Here is a 24,083-nt window from a genome sequence, read left to right as displayed (position 1 = left end):
ACCAAGCGAAAACGTCTTTGAATTCATTTAGGAGGTCTATGAAGTCGGCCCGTTCGGTAGAGCTCAAGGTAGTCCCTATCCTAAGTTCTTTGGGTTCTAGTTCAGTTCCTACATTGATGGGTTCGGTGTCCTCAATTACAGTCCCCTTCCCCTTCCCCTTCCTGTAGTATTTCTTTGGCTACGTAGGGAGGTATTTCGGTCAAGTCTGGGTTTTGGTCATCCTCAGTATCATCATAAACAGAATTGCACTCAAGATAACGCAAAGAGTAAGCAGAACCTGATTTATTCATATTAAGATTTGAGTAAAGTTGAAACAAAGAAGCCAACCGATCCATGGTCGGTGGCGGCAAAGGGACGATGAATGGGGCATTTCCCGAACTACTGTGACTACTTGAAAACAAGCTAGGAGAAACGAAGGGAGTGGGGTTGACGACAGAATAGACTCTCTAATGACTTCTCTAGACTTTGACTCGACTCCGACTCCGACTCGATTCGAACTCGTCGTCTTCCGGTTCTTCTTTGAACATCTCTCCTTCTCCAGTGGTGAGCTTGAAGAGTCTTCCTTGATTGTTAGTCCATTTGATCGATTTTCTCCACCCTTTCTCGCCGCTTTGTGTCGATTTCCGTGATCAAGGCGGTGGGGTTGAAGCGATCGTCTTGAAGTATCGTAGTAATGATCTCATCCTGCGCGGCCCTAACAAATCGGTCCTCTCCAAACAGGAGGCTAACAGCTTGTTCGTCTAAGCAAGGTGCTTGACGGGTTTTGACGGTAGGAACCGTTTCTGGAGGGATGAAGTAACAATCGTGAAAGATCTCGATTCCGGCTAACTTCTTCTCGAGGTAATGCCAAGGTTCGGGAAATCCATGAAAGAGTTCTGAACTTCCTTCTTGAACGAAGTATCCATTCAAGGTAGGGCGATATGGCCTCATTTGGACTCCTACATACTTGCGGTTTTGGACTTGGGCGAGCATTTCGAGAACTTCTTCAGTTGTGGGTTTGTACCCTAGTCCCAGTGGTATTCTTGATGAGTTGCCTTTTTTGTATGGCGCGAAGGTGTTCTCCCGAACTGGGTTCAAAGGCATTCCAGGGAAGTATCCCTGGTTTTTGAGTATGTGGTTGACCACCAAGTTAGAGTAGGGATTGTAGTATAAGGGTGCCAACTCGCTTTCTATGACATTCACACTTTGGAAGCCCCCAAGTTCGTATATGGGATCCGCAAGGACTTGATTATTTGATTGCTTCTCGATTATGGCTTTGATGGGTGACGAAGTGATCGTCACAACTTTGCCATTTAGTGGGATCTTGATCTTTTGATTAAGGGTGGATGTTACCGCTTTGGAAGCATGAATCCAGGGCCTTCCCAGAAGTATGTTGAATGAAGCTTCGATGTCCACTATTTGGAAGTTGACCTTTCGTTCGATTGGTCCCGTTGCTATGGTTAGGTTAGCAAGTCCCACCACTTTTCGTCGTGTACCGTCATATGCACGTACACCTTGATTTGTAGGGGTCCAGTCCGACTCCTTCATGCCTAGTTTGTATGCCGTTTTGAGGGGTATGACGTTGACCGCGGAGCCATCGTCTACCAAGGTCATCGGCACATTTTTCTTTAGACAGATGACAGTGATGTATAGAGCAAGGTTGTGACTGGCGCCAAAAGGTGGCAAATCTTCATCCGAGAAAGTAACAGGGTTACTTAGTTTCGGTGATTCTTGGAAGACCAAGTTGACTACATCTTCAGGAGTAGAATTATGTGCCACATTCAATTTGGCCAAAGCTTGCAGCAAAGCTTGGCGGTGTGGAAATGAGCTTGCCACTAGTTGCCAGACTGAAAGATCAGCCTTGGTTTTCTGTAATTGCTTGAGCAAATGATCAGTGGGGTCATCTTCGTTGTCATTCGGTGTGATGACATTGGTGGGTCCGTTTTGAGTAGTGCTTTGGTATGGACGACCCGAGCGAGTTAGGTGATCTACATCTTGGTCTTCGCCATTTTGGACTATTTCCTTGACTAAGGAGTTTTCAATGAGATATTCGTCTTCATCGTCATCGGCCCAAACCCCATGGATTGCGGCTAGTTCCCTCATCCTCACGATGTCACTTTCTAGTTGTATGATTTGATCGACTAGTTTGTCGACCACGGCGACTACTTCTTGCATAGTGGCATTTTGAGAGAAGATCAATGGTACGCGTTCTTTAGGTGTTGCCTTGGGATCGCGTAAGATCGTTACCATGTTTTCTAGTTCCCACACTTGTCTATCTACACTCCTTACCCATGCGATGAAGTCGGACACGGTGGGGGAGATGGTAGAGTAGAGTCTTTCTTTTTCAATTGCGTGAATTTCATTTTCGACGGGAGAGATGAGATGTGAGCAATCTAAGGTAGATTCATCACTTGTAATCACCAGAACTCCAAGAGGATTCTGAGTGTTGTTGGGCTTACCTCCTGGTGGGATTGGAAGTCGGCCATCTTCAATCATATCTTGTAGCACGTGTTTCAACTTGTAGCATTTTTCTGTGTCGTGCCCCTTGCCCCTATGGTATTCAAGTAGGAATTTTCATCCCAGAATTTGGACTTCCTTTCGGGTTCGGGAGTAGGTCCAATGGGTTGGAGTTTACCTTGCTTCACTAGTCTTTTTAGAGCATTGGAATAAGTATCCCCAAGGTTTGTGAACTTCCTTGGTGGGCTAGTTTTCTTGGATGGCTCGAGAAGGTTAACTTCGTCTGTCTTGCTAGTAGAGCCGTATGAACGACTTGTGGACCCTTGGTATCCTCGACCTACCGTTTTGGACAAGAGTCCTTTGCGGATGTCGTCTTCAATTCGTGTCCCTAATACGGTTAAGTCTTTAAAAGTCTTAATGTTTTGATATCTCAAATGGTTGGCGTATATGGGTTTGAGATTGTCCACGAACTTTTCCACAAGGGTGGCCTCATCTGGGCGTTCAACTAGTTGAGTACTAGTCTTCCTCCACCTACTTAGAAAGTCGGTGAATCCTTCTTTGTCATTTTGGGTAAGAACCTCTAGAGTACGCATGTTGACTTGGATCTCGGCGTTATCCGCATATTGCTTTGAGAATTCGATCGCGGCGTCCTCCCAAGTAGCGACCTTCTTGTGATCTAAAGTGTAGAACCATTGCTTTGGGATGGTGTCGAGAGATGAAGGAAAGATCCTTAAGAACATCTCGGGTTTGATGCCTTTGATAGACATGTAGTCCTTGAAAGCGCGGATGTGGTTCAAAGGGTTCTCATGTCCTTTGAACTTAGGGATATCCGTCATGCTAAAGTTAGTGGGCAATTTGGAATTGACGGCTTCATACTTGCGATTGTTTTCCCTATAGATGTCATCCCCCTTAAGGTACATCAATTGCTCCTCTAGATATTGGAGTCTTTTCTCAGCTGCGGTGGTCCCCATGAGAGGATTCTCATCCTTAGACTCGTCATCGGAAAATTGCAGTGCTTCACTTTTAATGGGAGGTAGCTTTCCCTCTACATCAAAGATACGGCCTTCGATAAGCTCAAGGCGGTCATAGGTTTGTTCTTGAGTGATTTGCATTTGGGCTATCGCGGCTAGGATTCGATCATTACTTTCTTGAATTTGCTGGAGGTTCGTATCATCACTTGACCCAGGCATCTTGGAAACTGGATAAGAGATCGGCGACGAATCAAAACACGGTCGACCATTCCATCACACTTGCTAAAAGAGGAGAAGACTTGACTCGTGAAGTGGGTGTGTGCCACTTGTGTTAAGTGAGTTTTGAAAAAAGACAAGGTCTTTGGAAATGTGTGTCCTAGCCAACCGTAGTGCAGTTGTAGGAGTGGACTCGAGGTGAGGTTTGAAATGGGCTTGTGGCCCGAATTTTGACACGACAAATGGGCGAGCTTCGATTTTGTACTAATTAAAGGCCCTATTTCGAAATTCTTTGATTGAAAACGGGTTTTGATTTTTTGAAAATTCGTCATGGTTTTATTCAGAAATGGTGATCACATAAGGTTTACACATTTATACAGGCATTATAACGGGATGCTGAGTGCATTTAAAAGGGTTTTGGTTTAAAGGGTGGGTTGCCATACCGAACCATCAAACCCGAAGTCTGTGGAGAGGCTCGTGCCAAACAAGAGTAAGGCCGATTCCTAGTCCATTTCCTCAAGTAGTGAAGGCCCTTGATACAAACAAGAGTAAGCATCATGGTATGGATGACGTCAATCGCTATCCATCCTTAGGCCCAAATAAGAATTAGGACCGTTTAGACGGGACGATTGGTCGAATGGGTTGGGTTGGGCCTAGGAAGGCCGAATTAAACGGTCTAGGAAGACCGAGTTATGAAAACCGACAATTGTCTTGTACAAACTCATTCCCTAACCTTGTTCAAGTTTCACCCTTAGCTACACGTAAGTGTATATCCCCAGCGGAGTCGCCAAACTGTGGACAGCGGGCCGCCCACGGGGGCGCTTGGAGTGAAGGGGCTCGAAAACAAGCGTTTGCATTTTGTAAGGAGTCGCCACCAATTTTTATGGGAAATTGGAACCGTGCGAGTACCTCGTGTCATGTCAAGACACAAAGTAGTGACATGAACACCAAGCAATCGTTACCCTTAGCATTCTATGTCTAGAATGACTCTCGTGGATGCCAATGAACACGGGTGCTCACGGAGATCTGGAGTAAGGGGTGAGGGTACGTATTAGGAAGCTCTTTTGATCGAACACCTAATCCCGCCCGCCTCGATAGCGGCCTCTACTAATGATTAGGGAAGTTATTTATACTCGATATATTGTCGGCTATATGCATGCAATGCAACATCCACAGATTAATCCTAACATATGAAAATTTACTAGGTCGGTTGACAATTAATTAGCAAACAATTGGGTCGAAGTTGGATTTAATTGTTGATTTACATGTGAACCATACAAATGATACAAAATACAATAATAATAAATAATTACATTGGAATAGGCGATTTATGTCGGAAATACCTTTAAAACGGATAATTTGATAAAAGGAATAAGAAAAAAAAAAAAAAAAAAAAAACAGAATTAGCGTGATAATACGGATATTAGTTGATTAATACGTAGCTAACTAAACTAGGTCAAGGCGAACGGGAGTTCGGGGACGAAATTCACCCTGAACAGCGCGAGAGCATCGCGCCCTTTGGAAGAGGCGCAGCAGTTGCTGCGTCTGTTCCAAGGGTGAGTTCTGGCTGTGAAGCCGGAACTGCAAACCGTTAATGTTATTTGTTAATTTTAAGGATTGATTACGATTTTAGACTCGGATGAAAGTGATTAATGGATTATTTAACATGTGATTGGGGTCATAAAACAGTAAAACATGGATGAGACGGGAATAAACGGATTAATTATGTGAAGGGTCGATGTTAATGAATGAACAATTAACTAACTAAACGAATTAGACTAAACATGATGAATTGACGACGGATTAATGACGAAACAGGTGAAAATATATCAACAATGAATCCCGGAAACTCAACATGAATGAATTGAATCCCCAAAACTCGAATTGAATTTAATGACAAAAAAAACGCAAACATGAGATTATTTGGGATTTAAGTCGGAACAATAATAAACAAAACACATTAATGATGAATGATTAATTATATACATAAATTGATATGTTAATGTGAACGAATCAACGGAAAACAATTGAAAGCAAATAAAAACGAAAGACGAATTACAGAGGACGAAGAAGAAGAAAAGAGGCAGGAACTGCGGCAGCCTCACGAAGAGGCGCAGCAGGTGCCGCGCTCCTTCGAAGAGGCGCAGCAGTTGCTGCGTCTTTTCTCGACGTCTGTCTACTGGAAATCCGCAAAAAAGGTTTTAAAGACGGTTTTAGAAATCGGTTTTAATGAGGTACTTTCGACATAAACCTTACAATCGTTATACAATAATAAAAATACAATAAATAAAGAGAATTATTACACCCTCAGACTTACATGTTGACGGAACGAGAAGAACTAAGAAGATCGATTAGTGATGCTCGACGCGAATGCAAGGAAAGAGTGCCCTCGTAAGAGGAAAACGATTTAACACGTTGATTATTTAGATTGATTGAGTGTAGTGGTCAAATTGGTCGGTCATGCAACGGAAAGGCTGGTACCCGGAAATATCCGAGCTTACGTGGTCGGAAGTCCAAGCACGTAGGCGCCAATTAGTAAGAACGAAGTCTAGAATGCAAAGGGAGAAGAGAAGGGCGGACACTCGCGTGAGAAATATGAGGAACGAGAGCTCCTATTTATACTAATCACGTGAAGGAATAGGGTTTCGGAGACTCTTTGGAAGTGAATCTCGGAAAGATATAAAAAAGATACGTAAATCATGCAAAGAAGGGCCTGGGAAGAGGCGCAGCAGCCACTGCGTCTCTTGGAAGAGGCGCAGCACCTGCTGCGTCTGTTCCCAGGAGGTTTCCTCCTGTTTAAGAAAGATTTCCGTGTTCAAGTTATGGTAGGACGGATTTAATTCGATTATCTTTTGAATATTACGGGATATTATTTGCCAAAAGATAAAATTTGTGAATTATGGAATAGAAATATCCGGAACATTCCAGAACATTCTGACTCGGGTTTTAACAAATATCGAAAAATGGAGACGGTTTTTGACCCGACTCCGAATGTACTCTAATTACTGCCAAAACGACCGTATCGGCGCGTAGATGACAACTAAGAGGTTGATATTTGTATTTGAGCAATCACTTGACGATAATCTTACGAACTGTCACAAATCGTTCCGCGAATCAAACATGCGGCCCAATCATCACCGGGTGGTTTGCGAGGGGTGCAGAAACGAGGTGTCTACAATCATACACCAGGTTGGACTTGGGTCCTTAATGACTCACGTGAGAAGTGATATTGAAAAGCACTTGAGTCACCTACGTAGGTGTAACGATCATTAGACTATGAGAAGTCTTCTGAACACATCTATTAGTACCGAGGTAAACACATAACTCTAAAAGAGCGCGTTGCACTTTCGCGGAACGATCTTAATTCTGAAGGTATGATATGTGTTGTGGGGGGTATCGACCGAAGCTCAGCTAGGAATTCAAATCGCAAGATATTCTCTCGCTGTAAGTAAGTTGTTTCCTCATTTCACTAAAGTGTCAATTCAAATCGTAAGATATTGATACCTAAGTATCCAATCCTTCCTTTACCCAGAAATTTCTTCTCTTTGCTTTTCCTCGCCATCTGTGGGGGATTGTTGGAAATGATGGCTGTAAAAGCCAAGTTGCTTTGTCCAACTTTCCATTTGATATCCCACATCGGTGGATTAGCTTGGTCTCCATGTGTTTATATTGTCTTTTGTCTATCACTAGCCAATTGTGTGGACCAAGGAGGCTTTTGTTGGGATTGTTGGGCATGTGGGTTTGGGTCCAAACACACACGCGCGCGCGCGCCGGCCCGGCCCGGCTCGAGCTCGGGCTCGGGTTTGGGTTTGGGTAGAGCACCTGCGGTGCGGGCCAAAGGCCCCCTTTTAATCTTTTTTGGGCTTGTGTGTAGTGGGCTGTCCACATTCAGTGTACTGGAACTTGTAACAGTCAGTCAATTAAGACTGTTAGTGGGAGCGATTAAAGAGTTGTTAATGCTCCACTAATTCCGTTTTGACTGCTGCGTTTCTGGAGCAGTTTTTGGCTCCGCTGTTGATCTTTTTTCGCTATAAATAGATCATCTCGCATCTCTCCAGCACACACATCAACAATCACTCTCCTCTCTTCTTCCTCCTCTTCTCTTAAATTTCTGGGTAATGGTAATTATTTTCGTTCCAAGTCTCACAGTTCCGAGTGGGCGAAACTGAGTTGGAGACTGTAGTGTTATCCTTGGGGAACTACCGGCACTAGTTGATCGCCACCACGGTCGTACCGGAATATAGTTTTCAAGGCAGTGGCTCCGTTACCACGGCACTACAATTCGGGTTATATCTCTTCTGTTTTTTTGCTTTTCATTGTTGCTGCATCTTTACTCCAACACGTTTTCCCTCCCCTCCAAATCCCTCTACCTTCATCTTGCTAACCAAACAATGGATTTCTCATTCTTCCAATTCCCTCACCTCCCTTTCCCTCCAAATCCCTTAATCCAAACACACCCTAAGAATATCACCATACTCAGTTTACAGCAGACACAATCAACACCCCGCGTTCAGACGGCCCGTCCTTTCGGGTCGACAGCGATATACTGACCCGGAACAATTCGACGTGAACCGGATTTCCCAGTGGTTTCCTGGTGTACCTTGTCAAACGAGTTCTTTTCCTTGTTGTAATCCAGTATTACTATCCGACCGGAGTCTGAACTAGTGAGGATGTAGTCTTTGTGGGACCCGGTTAGACGGAAGTGATCGAGGGAGCGGATGGAGCCGAAGATGTCGACGGAGAGGAGGGTTTGTAGTTTTCCATTGTCGTCGATACGTACAAGGTCAAGGACTTTGCCTCGGGCGATTACGAGTTCTTGGGATTTCGGGTCGCCTGAGAAGTTTCCGTTTATGGCGGTTTGGATTCCGGTTGGTTTTTGGAGGGTTAAGCTGTAGAGGTACATGGTTGGTTGCAGTTTGTATGTACAATGAGGACTGAGGAGGTTGAAGCAGGGATTTAAAGAGAGGGTTTATACTAATGGTATGGCGGTCGAAGGCCAAAATAATACGGAGTAATATTTTAGGAATATTCTACGGTATACCCTTGGTTTTTTCATTTTTCTATGTTGTGAAATTCTATAGTGTAACCCTGAACTCTATACATTAGTGTTTATACCATGAGATTTTTTATTGTATTTGTTAACTTAGTTTCTTAAATGACCTATTAAATCGTCTATTTACCATTTCAATTGCTCGATAACCTACTCATTTACTTATTAGTTCGCCAAATTACTCATTAACCCACCAAATAGTATACGAAACTAACTAAAAGCTTATCAAATCTCCATTATCATGTCATGAATCATAACATATGTTTTTAACAGTAGTTGATGCTTATTAAAAGTGATTTGTGATGTTTCTCATATAGGATGGTGATACAACGTTAATAAGTCAGGATAAATGTCAAATTAGTGTTGTTTGATAGTGATAAAGTTGATGGAGAGTTAAACGAGGTCATGATGGAGAAATAAGTATGAAGTTTAGGGGTATGATGTAGAATGTAAAAAAAGGAGGGGTACAACATAAAAAACCGAAAAACTCAGGAGTGCACCTGAGTTTATCATGTCATGAATCATAACATATAATGTATAATTACAGTTTTCCTAATATGTGTCACAAGGGTTATATAAAAAATTTATAAAGTTATTCTCATGAAAAATTTAAGTGTAAACTCAGTTTTACCATAATTAATCAAACTAAGCAGAATTATTCCATATTTAACTCATTAATGTGTGCTCAGAAAAAAAAAACCGTATTAATAATAGTAATAATTTTTTGTTGTTAAGTTTTTTTCAATTAAATAAATTTAATTTAGTCCTTATTTCAGTTTCATATAATTCAGTTCAATTGAGTACAGCTAAACTATTCCAGAGAACTTTTATCCCCATCTCATTAATGGAAGGACCGACAACTTTTATCCCCATCTCATTAATGGAAGGACCTATGTCATAACCAGAGAACTTTTATCCCGGTTGTCAACATTATCTACAATAAGCTTTGAATCGTACACATATCCAGCATGCAAATACGGTGTACTCCCAACATCTAGCATCTTAATACCTGCACAAATTCTTGTCTAAAACGTGTATCCATCTTAATAGTATGAATAAAATAAGCAGTTTAATGCATAGGGGAAAAACAAAAAAATTGTCATGATATTTAATCCGTTTTAATGTTACAAGTTAAGACAAAGGTAGGGAGACTAATTGTAGTACAGCTGTACAGGGCCCTTGCCCCTTGGTGACCCAACTTCACAGTTGACAGTTTCTGGCTAAAAAGTTGCTGTAATTCATTTCAGCTAACAGCAGATTGGTGTTCAAGCTTCAGATTTTCAAACGATTGTGAACCCTAGAGGGGCAAATAGATGCAAGTATGCAACAAGCATTCAAAAATTTCGCAACAACTTGTTAGTTTTCGGAACTTTTAGTTTGGCCAAATGTCGAAACCAAGCCTACATTTGATGTGCAATCGAATTTCAATGCGCATTGACGTCACTTCTGGGGTAAATATTAAGGTTCAAAGCCAGTAAAAAGCAAAGTACATCAATCATAATAAGTTGGAACTCATTCGATCTGATTGAAAATGGAAACATAAAACAGGTCTACATGGAAACATATCCATAACACTAAAACAAAACAAAGTAATAATCCTACAATAACAAGATTCCTCAAAATCGCTTTCTGCACTGAAACCAATTATAACTTTCTATATCGAATCTAGATTCAGTGGTCAGGCATGTTCTTGATGATATCGGAATCACCAGCATCAATGACGCTGAGGCAGCACACCCTGTAGTACTTTCCGCATGCAGTACCAAGATCCACATTGTCTGAAACAAAACAAAAAATGACAGGGGTTAAAGATTATCCGGAATTCGACAAGAACAACCAAGTACGTACTTCACAAGCTATTTAGATGATGCACTAATATTGATTGGGTGGCATCTATATACACAACATTACAAATGCAGAACATGAACTACAGTCGAATTTGTAATCACGTCAAGGAGAGTTAATGTGAAGAAACTGCAAAAGTTTCCGCACGAAGAATCAAAACCCTAACCACTAGTTAAAAGGAAGAAAAGCCTTAAGAATCACGCCAACCAACTTTAGTAATATGAGAAATATAGCCTTTAAGTTAACACTAGCTCCTCAAAACATCATAGAAGAAAAATACTCTCAAAATTTCACCTATCTTGGAAATATCTGTGTACAAATTCATGGACTGAAGTAGGAAGAAGCGCAAGGCGAGATAATGTGAAGAACAGAAAGACAAAAACACTTACTTCCGTTGTAGTGGTGAACTCCAACCTTGGCCAACATAGCGTAGTACTCAATCTCAGACTTCCTAAGTGGGGGGCAATTGTTGGAGATGATGACCAACTTAGCTGAAAACAAAAAAGATCGATTAAGTACATTTTTAAAACCAACAGCTACACATCAAAAGAAGAATGAAGCGATAGCTTAATCAAGGAAAATACTAACATTGATAATACACCACACCAAAATATTGACGCGTACTAACACTTGGTGACCAACATTCAATGTAACTGACTATCCCTGAGACAGTGTTAGCCTTGCACAAGCTGACCAACTTCGCCAACTAACATTCTTAGTTTTAAAAAGCGTGAAGGATACCAAGGCAAGGAGGGGCCAAGGCGACAGACTGGTCTTGTAGAAGAATCAATCTTTTTTTGGTATACATACATTGAAGAGATTTAACATTTGAAACATAACAATTGTAGTTTAATGTACTATACTACCATAGATGAGCACGACTACATTTTACAGTAATTTTAGAGTATGTCTACTGCCACAGGTTTAATAGGTATTTCCAAAGGAATTGATGTGAAACGGCTAGCATAGGAGGAACATTTTATGAAAGAGCAAGACCACCATGTCACCGTGATATCACTGACATGTCCGTTGGAAAGGGTACTCCCGTTGTCCCAATCATTTGTTTGCCTTCTTTAATCTTTGTGAGGGGTATTTTATCCAAAGGCGAACAAATTATTGGGACGGAGAAGAATCTGCCTATTTTTAGCTAATCACAACCTTTTTACACTAAAAGAAACCGCCTTATGAAGCTTTGATTGGTAAAACAGTCATATATAACCATTAACAGATCAGCAATTCTCTCCTGTGACGGTCACAATTTGCGACGGGCAAATGTGACCACTTTTTGATTAAATGTAACCACTCAAGTACTGTTCATAAAATGTCTCCTATAAAAAAATGGTCACATTTTGCCCGTCGCAAATGTGAACAGTGTTTGTGACGGAATAGTACCCGACACAAGGGAGAATTTGCGAATATGTTATTACCTATAATCTACTGCCGCAAATCAAATCATGAGAGATTCAATCATTAAACAAAACAACACTTAAATAGCTTTATCAAAGTGTAATCTACAGCTAGATTCCGTAACTACGCTATCATATCACACAAAATACAGTATCAATACAGAATGTGAATAAAACTCAGATCGAAATCAGAAAAACTTAATAAATGTACATTCATACATACAAAAACAGCTAAAAAATCGGCGAAAAAGTAGCAAAAAAGAATACCTTTGGAAGAACGGAGTGTTTTGAGGACAGTCTTGTAACCAAGAGTGTATCTACCACTCTTCATCACTAGAGCCAACCTATTGTTGATGCTCTCATGTGTCTTCTTCTGCATTTTTCACAACCACATAATTATAATAATAATCAAATACTACTTCCGTCTCATTCATTTGTTTACTTTCATATTATTTACGACACCGTCTCATTCATTTGTTTACCTTTACGTTATGTTTCGAGACGTATTTTAATCGAAGGTAAATAAACGGAAACAATATCAAACAAATTGAATAAAATGATGAAATGAATGAAGAATGAGAAGGAATAAGATAAGATGGAGAATACCGTTTTCTTGGAGGAGGCAACCATGGTGACGGTGTTGGAGTTGGCGGCGGTAAATGAGAGGAAAGAGGGGAAATGAGAGGTGTGCCTCGTCAAGTATATGAGAGAAGGATGAATTAGGGTTTTGTTAGGTTTATATAAGTGTAGTCAAGTGATGATTTTGTGTTGTGTTGTGTTATTGGAGTGGGAAAATGGGCTGTGAAATGTGGGCTGTTTTGGTTTTTGAGGGGTTTGGTGGTATGGGCTACTAACAATTTGGCCCAAATTTGAGTAATTTGTAGATCTGGCAAAATTGACCCGATGTGAATAACCCGACCCGACACCCGAGCTGAAGGCCTGAGCTTGACCCAAAACCCAAATTGACCTGACCCGAATGTGTGTATTGGTGCAAACGGATTTTTATCTATGAATAACTTGATCATAATTGACCCAAACCTGAAATAACCTGACCCGAACCCATCAAACCCGAAATTGAATCGACTCGACTGACCTATTTGCCAAGTCTAGTAATGAGTTGGTCACAGGTCAGGTCACCATCGGAACAGGCTCGTGATATGGGACTGTGGCACAATGATAGTCTTCTTCAATGTTAGGAGCTTCGGAATCAATGGTTTGAGCATGCCCTCGTGAGTGGCGCGCTAGAAAGACCGAGTCGATCATGGTCTATTTTTTACTTAATGCCATTGGTGAGACGTCTCGGCGAAGGCTAGCACTGGCTCGGTCTGATAGAGAACCCCGACTGTGTCGGACGAAGTATTTCTCACCCACATGTTGGTTGTACTAACTCGCCACGTTGACCCAGCTTTACATAGTAAAATAGTAACAGTCTCATTTAAAACGGTTTTACAGGAAAGACACCACACCACGAAGTCGGTTATGCCTCTCATTTGAGTATTTAACTTATGATGATTGTTAGCCACGCTAACTCTTGGAAGATAGATTTAAGTTAATTTTACGTTTGTAAAACGGTTTTACATGGGTTAGTCTTGCTTAAGACCTAAGACCTCTATTATCAAAGCGGGAGCTGCCTTAAGTTAAGATGGTAACAAAAAACGAGGTTATCGAGATAGATAAAAAAATGTTTAGTTATGAGGAACATAACTGATAGAGCTGGCAAGTCTGGCCCGAGTGACTCGACCCGAACCCGAGCAAACCCGACCCGACAAGTCCTGAAAATATTGTGACCTGAAACCGACCCGACCCGACCCGATAGCGGCAAGTAACCCGACCCGACCCGATTATCAGTGACCCGAACTCGACCCAGATCCGACTCGATTAAATTGATGACCCGACAATTATTAAGCTTAATTTTGATCAAAATGAAAGTGAATTTGTGTTTAGATTGGTATGTTTGACTTAGTAATGAATAATTAAACCAAATAATAGGTTAAAAACTAGTTTTAATGGTAAAAAAATTATAGTAATGCGATTAAGTTATGGACCCGATAATGTCCCGACCCAAACCCGCTCGACCCGATACATCATTTGACTTGAAATGATTCGACCCGATAACGGTCTGAACCCAACTCGACCCGAAAGAGTATGGTGATCCGAAAGAGTATGGTGACCCGATATGACCCGAACCCAACATAACCCAACCCGACGTGACCCGATTGCCACCTCTAAACCCAATTCAACAAAACAAAATTCCATTCCGAAGCAAGCAAGGAAGAGCAAAGATGAAGAGTGTAGCAGTGATATTGATGGGATGCGGTGGTGTTGGACGCCAACTTCTTCAACACATTATCTCATGTCGCTCATTTCATGCTTCTCAAGTATTTTTACCACTACCCTTTTCTCTATTCAACTCAATTAACTGTAATTTACCTGAAAAGTTACAATCTTTTTCATTAATCAATCTTTTTAATTGCAAATTAGCAATACCACGATCATTTAATCAATGCAATTTGCGGGATTAATTAGTAAAAGTGTGATCTTTTTGATTAATTTAATACAGTAACAGTTATTTGATGCAATTTTCATATTCATTTGGAAACAGACTCTTTGTATTGGTAATACAAGGGTGCATGCATGCGACCCCTATCCTGCAATTTGCAGGAGCCATTGAGACACTTGGGTAACGTTGTCGAGTGAGATTAAGAGTAGTGGGTCTTTTTCTACTTAATTAAGCACACAATTAACCTGAAAAGTTTTGATTTTTTCAGTAATTGATCATTTTAATTTGAAATCAGCAATGCCATGATCATTTATTCAGTTGAATTTGTGGGATTATTTAGGAAAGGTGCGATGTTTCTGATTAATTTAATGGTAGGGAGTGAGATTAAGAGTAGTAGTAGTTGCTGACAGTAAATCACTGGTTTCTGTACTCAGTTTGATTTACAATTAGCCCGAAAAGTTTTAGATCATTTTCACTAATCAATCATTTTAATTCAGAATTAGCAATGCCATGATCTTCTTTTCAATTCAATTTGTGGGATTATTTAGGAAAGTTGTGATCTTTTTGATTAATTTTATTGCAGGGAGTGAGATTAAGAGTAGTTGGAGTTGCTGACAGTAAATCTCTTGTTTTTGTATCGGATTTCTTCACTAGTGAGCTTGATGATCATTGTCTTGCTGAAATTTGTCAACTTAAATCCAACAGTTCTTCATTATCGTCTCTCTCTTCTTCTGGTAATCTTATATCATCGCTACTATCTAGTAGTGTTAATATTTCATTTATTTCGGTCGTTTGTTTACCTACTTTATTTTACGATGTCTTGGTCATTTGTTTATGGTTTTAGTTTGAAATGTTTTAGTGGGTTTGTGTTCCAAAAGCGATTGGTCCACTTGTCTTTAGAGCATGTGCAATAGTTGATCCCTCATTGTTCATATATTTGTTATCACTTTCATGGTGCAATTTCATTTAAGTAATGAGCAGAATGTTGTTAACTTCTTTTTGTGTTTTTGTGTTTACTTAATGTTTCTTTCATTGGTCCACTTAATGTTTTTTTCATTTATTTGGCGTTTTTGTGTTTACCATGTTCAGTACCATGTGAAGTGTTCTCCAATGCTGAGACAATGCCGAAAATTACTGAGATTGCTGGACATCTGGTTCGCTCTACAGGTTTGTTCATCGACAAGTTACTTTTGCTAGTTGTTTTGGTTAGTTTGGGTGATTATTTTTAAGATAGTTTTTCAGTATGACACAATCAAATGTCATTAGCGAGATAATCTCATTGGAGTGAATTTTATTTTTGTGATGATTTGGATCAAGATTACATACAAAGTTAGAGTAGCTTGTGAGATCGTCCATCACACAAAGTTGTGTAATTTTAAGTTGTACACTTTGTTCTTCTAAGGTGTTTGATGGTTCATGAAAGATCTCTAAGTGAGTCAAGTAAGATATACAAGCTCATGTGCTTGTTTGAATTGGCAGTTACAGGGTTCCTTTTCCTTTTCGGGAGGGGACGATAAGATGCCAAATGATATGATCTTATGGAAGATCAGCCTTCCTAGTGTCCTAGCTCCACCATTTATATGCGAAGGGGAATGACCGAATGAGTATGACACCGATTGCATTCATGATGATGAACTGTTTTTGCCAACTTATTATTGTAAAATAGAACACAAAAAAAGAAAATAACTGATAAACTTAAAAGGATACTCTTTTTATTCTGCCCATGTGCTGACTTGGAAACAAGGTTATCATATCTAGGACTCTAGGAGTGTTGAAAACTTGGTGAATTGATCCTACAGAAAAGTTTTAAACGTATACGCCTTAGTGTTCGATATTCCTTAATTCCTGACTAGATGTGGCCTGAAGTTTTGTTACAAAATTTCGCATCTTTTAAATATCAGTTCTCAACATGCTGAATTTTCACTTCGTTCGACAGGTTTGGTGGTTGTTGATTGCTCTGCTAGTTCTGACACTATTGAGATATTGAAGAAGGTGGTTGAATTGGGTGGCTGTATAGTCCTTGCAAATAAGAAGCCTCTTACATCCTCCATGGTAATGAATAACTCGTGGCTTTTATTTTATTTTATTTTATTTTATTTGCAGTGTGGGGTGTGGGGTCTGGGTCCTGTCATAGGAAGGTTGTTCGTGTTAGACCCTTGATGAGTGATGTATTCACCATCTTGTCTTTAAGAAATATGCGACACAGACAATTCAAAAGTCATTTGATTGTTCAATTTCAATGTACTCCAACTACCAAGCCTGATAAATTTGAGTCATTTGTCTCCTTGAAAAATGACCTATAGTTGTTGGCTTCATATTTTCAATTCTCTACATCTTTTACTGACGAAGTCTAACAGTGCTCGCTCCTCGAATGCAGGTGGATTATGATAAATTAGTCTTGCATCCACGTCGCATCCGACATGAATCAACTGTATGTACTCTTTCTGCCACTTCTGTATTTTTTTTTATTGGTGGTTGGACTGTGGATCATCTATCCTTTGGAAACCTCTTATCTGTTGCTTTTAATTTTCGGAATTTTTGTTATTGTTACATGCAACAGTCTATTCTACAAATGCTACACACCATTATCATTTTACTTGAATAACCCATTCTCCTGCTGTTCATCCTTTGCTTTTGCGCTTTTCAATTTTCATGAAGCAATTATGTTTCGACGTTTTTACAAGCAAATTATAGCTTTCTAATGGAAACATGTGCTATATGTTCAACCAAGATTTATTATTGAGTAGTAATTGCCTAATTGGTGCATGTTGTGCACCGTGTCCATCCTTTAATATTCAATGGCAAAGAGATGCTTTATCCAGTTATCCTTATCAGTGTTCTTTCACCTGTGTCAGGTTGGTGCAGGTCTACCAGTTATCGTGTCCATTAATCGCTTACTCTCATCTGGGGACACTATTCACCGTATTGTAGGCAGCCTGAGTGGTAATTTATCGGACCAATCTGTAGTTTCATAGTAGATAACTAATTTTATTTATTTTCAATTGGAGATAGTGCTGCAACTTCGATTTTCACGTTACCTAGATTTTTCTGATAGGTACTCTGGGGTATGTAATGAGTGAGCTAGAGGAAGGAAAGCCTTTAAGCCAAGTAGTGAAAACTGCAAAAAGCCTTGGTTATACTGAACCAGGTATTTAGTTTTAATAACTTGCCAGTAAAACATTGCAGTTTCTTCTTGTCATTTCATTCTATGATATTCAAATACAACTTCACCTTAATCAATTAATTGGCACGGATGTTCAAAAAACGTCACTAAATTAGTTGATTGTTGATTGTTTTCTTTCCAACTGAATGTGAACCTATGTTTTACTTGAATGCGTAAGCTGAGACTCATAGTACTGACAAAAGTAGCCTAGTTGACCAAAAGTCCAAACCGTGCTCTACTAATCCCTGTGAATTTTGGTTTGTTTGACCTCGGTAATTGCTGATGATTGATACAATGATACTTCCTTCTTTGACTAGCTGAATGCATTCTATAGCAAGTGAAAGTCGTTCACTGTTAGAGTGATTGTTTAACAGAATGTAGTTCTGCTCAGGGTTACCTAATTCGCTCGTCCCCCTCCGAATTGCGAATTAATTCGAACGAATTAATTCACAATTCATTTTCATCTTAATTCGTCCCAATTCGCGAATTATTCGCTGAGATGAGCGAATTATATGATTATGCTAAAAACCAAAAAAAAATCAAGAAAAATTGGAGTATAGACAAGATACTAGGTTATTTTGAAGTTTGAACTTTGAAGCCAAGCACAATGATTTGATTCACTATTGTAAATTTGTAGATTTAGCTTTAATTTGATTTTGATTTCTGACAGGAAGATGATTTTTTTTTAGCTTTGTTGATATAGAAGGATAATCCTTTTGCGAATTGGATTCGACGAATTAACGAATTTTAAAATAATGTAATTCGCCAGCGAATTGAATTCGCTAAATTGAGCGAATCGCGAATTAGAATTAAGAAAGCGAATTGAACGAATTGCGAATCTGGTAACCCTGGTTCTTCTGCTTCTCCAACTGCTCGTATTTAATTTGAATTATCTCATTATTACAGATCCTCGTGATGACTTGGGTGGTATGGATGTTGCAAGAAAGGTACGTGCTTTCCCCTAGGCATAGGTATCTATTGATTAGTTAATACCTTAAACTCCTGATTTTCCTTCCTCTCAGTCTCCACGTAATAGAACAAGACATATTTATAAAATTTATGAGCGAACCCTATTATATATGTTAAACATGCTTTGTACTGCTATGTACCGAGGATTAATTATTGTTAGATGGATCAATAACCTCATGACCATTTATCTACTTGAGATGACGACATCGGTAACAACTACAACAAATTATCACAATGTCTATAAAGCACTCGCGATGTTGAGATAAGAAGATTCAGGATTCTTAATAACCCTATAATTATCTATGCATGCCGTCCCGAGGATAGCCTTTTGACCATTTGGGTTGATACTTAAACTTAATAAGTTAATGGTATTAAGAAGGTTCAGGATTTGTTCACAAGTTTTAATTATTATTGTGTGGTGTATAACGGATAAATGATCATTTCTCTATGTAGCTGTGATGCTAATTGGTTTGGGCTGTTAGATTTCTGACAAGCTACTCCTGACGTCCTTATGATACGTGGATTACAGGCTTTGATCATTGCCCGGCTTCTCGGAGAACGGATTGACTTGGGAAGCCTAAAGGTTGCATCATATAATCACTCTTGCTCATACATTGCCATTGTAGAGCATGACATCTCATAATTCTTCCACCGTGAACAGGTTGAGAGTTTGTATCCTCAAGAAATGGGACCTGAAACAATGACTGTAGATGAATTTCTGGCCAATGGCGTTCCCCAACTTGACGATCATATTGCAGAGAGAGTTAAGAGAGCTGCTTCCAAGGGAAATGTTTTGCGTTTTGTATGTGTGATTGAGGGTTCCAGGTATCATTCTTCTTCAATTTATTCATCATTTTATAATTTATGTTTCTGGTTTATAACTTAATTAGTTAATTACGCTTAGTAATTAATTAACATCTATCACAGTGGACTGTGATGCTGAAAACTTGTCTTTGAACAGTAAATTCTGACCATTATGAAGGTCTGCTCGAAACAAAATTGTTCAATTGATTAAGCCAATACCTGCTTAATGCTTCTGTTGTATGATCTATCATCTGGATTAGCCAACATTTTGATGATGCTTTGTTTTACGATTTCTCTTACGAAGGTGTGAAGTGGGAATTCAGGAGCTTCCCAAAGACAGTGCATTGGGAAGACTGAAAGGGAGTGACAATGTGGTAAGCGTTTGTTATACACGTTTATAGTGGCCGCCCTATAATTCTACTTGTTTAATCATAGATATAACATATTAACGTAAATGTTGTATTTAATGCTTTGCTGGAGACAGCAGGTTTTGATTGCTAGTGTGGGTCATATTTGCAGGTGGAGATATACAGTAGGTGTTATAGTGAACAACCATTGGTCATTCAAGGTGCCGGAGCTGGCAATGATACCACAGCAGCTGGTGTTCTTGCTGATATCCTCGACATACAAGATCTTTTCACTTGAGTTGAAGTCTGAACCCACCTTGAAAGACAATTTACTTGCTTTTCAGGTTCTCCTAAGTTGCAGAACTGGTCGACATCTATAAGTGACGGGTGACTACTTTAGTGAACTACTGATCAGACTTTTCAGACAGGTCATTTTGGGTATTTTGTGTACTTCGGGTCAGTCAGATCAAGTTAGATAATTATGTAGAGAACTATTGACTCTATGTGATGAAACTTTAGACACGAAGAATTTTAAAGAGTAGATGATAAAATACTAGGATGTCTGTTTTTATGGATACAATTTATTCTGCTCATGATATTAAGAAAGCATCTGATAATATAAATATATTTTGCTCATGATTTTAAGAAAGCATCTGATGTTCATTCTGATATTCTCTCTTCCCTTGAGCTCAGAAGGCAGCTTCTTCCATCTCATTGAAGAAGCGTCCTGTGGGACCTCCATCAGGGAGCAGTGCCAATTTGACAGGCGCTAAAGCGCCTTCTTCTGGAGTCATGGGTCCTGTATGCCATGCCAGATCAGTATCAACATGGCCAGGATGCACACAGTTTATGTACATCTTCTGGTGTTTTTTCGCCAGCAGTCGGGTGTAGGCATTGAGTGCTGTCTTGGAAATTCCATAGGCAGGTTTCAGTGAGGGCCATCCATTGGCTGGCAGTACATCTTGTTTCACATGATGGAGAAAATTCTGCAGTATTTCATGAATTCTGTCCTCTTTCAGGGTCTCTACATCTGCAAATTCGTTTCTGATCTGAGCGATCGGAATTCTCTGCAGAAAAAAAAATTGGTATTTTTTATTTTATGATCAATTGCGATAACAGAATGGAATAACTTCATCTGACCGACTGACTCCGAAGCCAACAGAGACAAGAAGAAACTTTTTTCGAATGCCATGTAATGATAATTCAAGGGCACTGACCGATAATTCTCCTATGATTGAGGAGACATTTACGATCCTTGCTCCGACAGCTGAAAGCTCAAGCAATGGAAGAAAAGCTTCAGTGACACTTTTCGCACCATAATAATTTATGTTTAAGCATGCTTCTGCTGTCTCATGAGTTGTCTTCATCACATCGTGCAGGCGTGGCAGCAAGTTGGCTGCTTCAGATTTCTACTCGAGACAGAAAAAGTTCAGAGTTCTGTTAGGCATTCATCAGTCGGAAAAGAAACTATGAGAGTCACCGGAACATTACCCAGGTTTGTGGAGTAATATTTAAGGCCTTTAGCCTTTCTTTGTCTACTAGCATACCATCGTAACCTGCATTGTTCACCTGTAGGCAGTAATGCAGCATTAGCTAACACAAGCACGCACACACAAGTACACCTCTCATGCTGGTATTCGGCTCAGATCATTCAGGTGTGCTTATATCTAGTACAACTCAGTTTGGCTTTGATAGTTTCCGAGTCAATTTTACAAGTCCATACTCAAACACGGGCATTCTTGAATTTTCCGGTCTCAAACATTCTCTGTCAAACCATTCATTTGCTATCTTGCATACTTGATGCTTCCTCCCATTTTTTTTTCAGGATTTTCCACTTTCATTTTGCATGAATGTTAAAAATTTAATACTAAACCAATATAATTTGTGTTAATGAGGTGCAAATGGGATAATCAAAACAATGTAAGCGATGCAAGTGAGGTGTAACCGTGTAAGTGGCTTCAAGCAAGGCAGTTGTTAAAAGAACAAGAGAAATTCTACGTTCTGCACCCGAGTTTTAGGTTTTTTTTACGTTTTACCCCTACCTCTTTAAAATTCGATGGTGTACCTGTGAACTCTATAAATGAGTCTATACCAACCTTACATCGTCTTTGCTAACTTAGTTTGTTAGAACCTAACACACACTTCATGAAACCTCCCATCAGTATTCCATTCGTGAATTTCTAATGGATGTTTTTAACAATAGTTTGTGCGTATTAAAGTTGATATGTGATGCTTCTCATAGGGAAGGGTGATATGACGTTAATGAGTGAGAATGAAGGTCGAAGGAAGGTAATTTGGGAAGGAAGAAAGTGAAGAGTAAAGGAGGTCATGATGGAATACAATGTAGAATATAGAGTACAAAGGTAGGGGTAAAACTTACGGGTACAACGTAGAATTCCCGAAAAAAACAATGAAAGAAAGCATACCAATATATCGAGCTTCCCAAACTTAGCCTCAATGAAATGAGTTAGGGAGGTGATACTATTAGGATCAGTTACATCGAGCTGATGGAACACAACATTGGTGAGACCCAAGTTGTGAAGCTTTAAGGTGGCCTCCTCTCCTCTTTCTTTGTCTCGGGCCGTCAAAACCACCGTCACCCCAGCAGTTGCAAGCTGGCGGACAATTTCCCATCCTATCCCTTTATTAGCACCGGTCACGACAGCAATCCTGTAAATTATAAACATGTTTGTTACTTACTAGACATCTTTATGAATTAGCTACGTAAATAGTAAATGATACTCCCTCCATTTTTTCACGTTCTTCCACGTAATTTGAAAAGTGAGAAGAACCCGGTAAAACGGAGGTTAGTACATTAGATTGTTAAGTGAATTGCCTCTCATATTCTTGTTTAGAGGCCATTCTTTTAAGCTTTTGATGGTCTTCTATGAAGTTCAAGTGGAGTTTAAATAGCATTAAAAGTTACTGTTTACAATCATTATACTAACACCATTATTTACCTTTTTTTGGTCTAAACCATCCGGTAATCCGAACCACATTGGGCCGACTAATCCGGATTTCGGGGCGTGTCCAAGGATTACGGTATTTAAACCCCTCCCAATCGCAGTTGTGGGGGAATTATTTACCTTGATTTGGGTTAATTTCATAAATTGGGACAATTTGATACGAAGTACAAAATTCACTATAAATTCAAAGAACCTAACCGATGCACTTTTTTACCATATAATCCGTATAATGTCTAAAATTGTGAAATGGTTCGGTACTTAAAGTGTACTATGGAGCACACCCCATAGTTATTGGAATTAAAGTGACTCGACTTGAACGATTCATCAAGATACTTACTTATCGATTGGATCATATTAATGTTCGTTAGGCTCATTAGGACGTACTTGGTACTGCGATCATTGAGGGTAGAGATGTTAATGGATTGTCGTGTTTGAAGATTCATTCATCTTCCATTAATTTTTTTTTTAAATTAATTTCATCTGACACCCAAAACGATGACCCAAGCATGACCTGTAATCCGAATTGACTTGAAGTGATATGGTCTGACCCGTATGTTTATTGTTTTAAACTAACCATTGCCCCTATGAACTTGATAATAACAGACCCGAAAATGACTAGAATCTGACTCGAGCCGAGTTCTACCAAACTCGAAAATCAACTTTATTTTTGCCTAAATATCACTTAATCAACTTTTTTTTTTACCCATTTATCGAGAATCCACACATTTTTTACCACATTGCACGTTCTACTTTTTTATACCAATTTGTCCAAGACCCTGGCTTTGTTATTAATTTGGTAGTTTGGCCGTGATTTTTGACTACACAAATCAATAAATCATCAATCTCCCACTTGCGGCACATGGAAGAGGTCCACAAAAACATACCAAAAATGGAAATAGATAACTACTTAATAATACACCCTAAAACGGAAATAAATAACTTCTCACCACCCGTCACGGGAAACCATTTGAATATTTCATACAAAATTCAATATAAATTCAAAGAACCTACTAACTCCTACCTACACACTGGTTTTTAAGCCATAGTTCGTACTCCATATGATTGTCTTATGTATGAAATTGTGCAGAATTCCAAAGGAGACTTAAAGCTTACTTGAAATGGTGCAGACAGACTCCAAATGTTAAATTCGAATTAAATTGACTTGACGTAAAACGATTCATCGAAATGCTTACTTGTCACAATCGGATCATATTATAGCTCGCCAAAACGTAATTGGTACACTACTACAATCATTGGGGGACCAATACCTAAATAACCTAACATGCTCTAGTTGCTTTTCAACCGCTTGTTCAAGAGCTAATTCAAGAACTACGATCTTTGGTTCTGGAACGAAATCATTTTTTGTATATGAAAAAACCTTTCAGATTAATACCTCGGATGGAAGCTTAA

General features: G+C 39.5%; 3 protein-coding genes and 1 long non-coding RNA gene across 4 annotated transcripts; 2 read left to right on the top strand and 2 right to left on the bottom strand.

The window, feature by feature from the left end:
- Positions 1 to 10,148: 10,148 nt before the first annotated feature.
- On the bottom strand, positions 10,149 to 12,670 carry LOC141615254 (large ribosomal subunit protein eL30-like). The gene is made up of 4 exons (XM_074433691.1): positions 12,531 to 12,670; positions 12,192 to 12,297; positions 10,908 to 11,009; positions 10,149 to 10,451 (listed from the first exon to the last, which is right to left on the bottom strand). Exons 1-4 carry the CDS (start codon positions 12,552 to 12,554, stop codon positions 10,345 to 10,347), a joined length of 339 nt encoding a protein of 112 aa, XP_074289792.1. The 5' UTR covers positions 12,555 to 12,670; the 3' UTR covers positions 10,149 to 10,344.
- A 1,485-nt stretch (positions 12,671 to 14,155) lies between these two features.
- Positions 14,156 to 20,351, top strand: LOC141615172 (uncharacterized). Its single transcript, XM_074433666.1, has 12 exons — positions 14,156 to 14,302; positions 15,008 to 15,158; positions 15,514 to 15,591; positions 16,361 to 16,476; positions 16,802 to 16,855; positions 17,280 to 17,367; positions 17,480 to 17,572; positions 18,494 to 18,534; positions 19,086 to 19,139; positions 19,218 to 19,381; positions 19,665 to 19,734; positions 19,880 to 20,351. Exons 1-12 carry the CDS (start codon positions 14,207 to 14,209, stop codon positions 20,003 to 20,005), a joined length of 1,131 nt encoding a protein of 376 aa, XP_074289767.1. The 5' UTR covers positions 14,156 to 14,206; the 3' UTR covers positions 20,006 to 20,351.
- LOC141615186 (salutaridine reductase-like) lies at positions 20,237 to 22,634 on the bottom strand. The gene is made up of 5 exons (XM_074433669.1): positions 22,544 to 22,634; positions 22,134 to 22,377; positions 21,199 to 21,276; positions 20,925 to 21,116; positions 20,237 to 20,774 (listed from the first exon to the last, which is right to left on the bottom strand). The coding sequence occupies exons 1-5, from the start codon at positions 22,621 to 22,623 to the stop codon at positions 20,397 to 20,399; spliced, it is 972 nt and encodes a 323-aa protein (XP_074289770.1). The 5' UTR covers positions 22,624 to 22,634; the 3' UTR covers positions 20,237 to 20,396.
- On the top strand, positions 21,111 to 21,549 carry LOC141615236 (uncharacterized). The gene is made up of 2 exons (XR_012529740.1): positions 21,111 to 21,202; positions 21,283 to 21,549. It is a non-coding gene; the product is annotated as an uncharacterized LOC141615236 (long non-coding RNA).
- Positions 22,635 to 24,083: the final 1,449 nt, after the last annotated feature.

Source organism: Silene latifolia, chromosome 1 (genome assembly GCF_048544455.1).
Source record: "Silene latifolia isolate original U9 population chromosome 1, ASM4854445v1, whole genome shotgun sequence".
NCBI classification, from domain to species: Eukaryota; Viridiplantae; Streptophyta; class Magnoliopsida; order Caryophyllales; family Caryophyllaceae; genus Silene; species Silene latifolia.
Note: the sequence above shows the minus strand (reverse complement) of the source record. Positions and strands in the feature narration are given on the sequence as shown.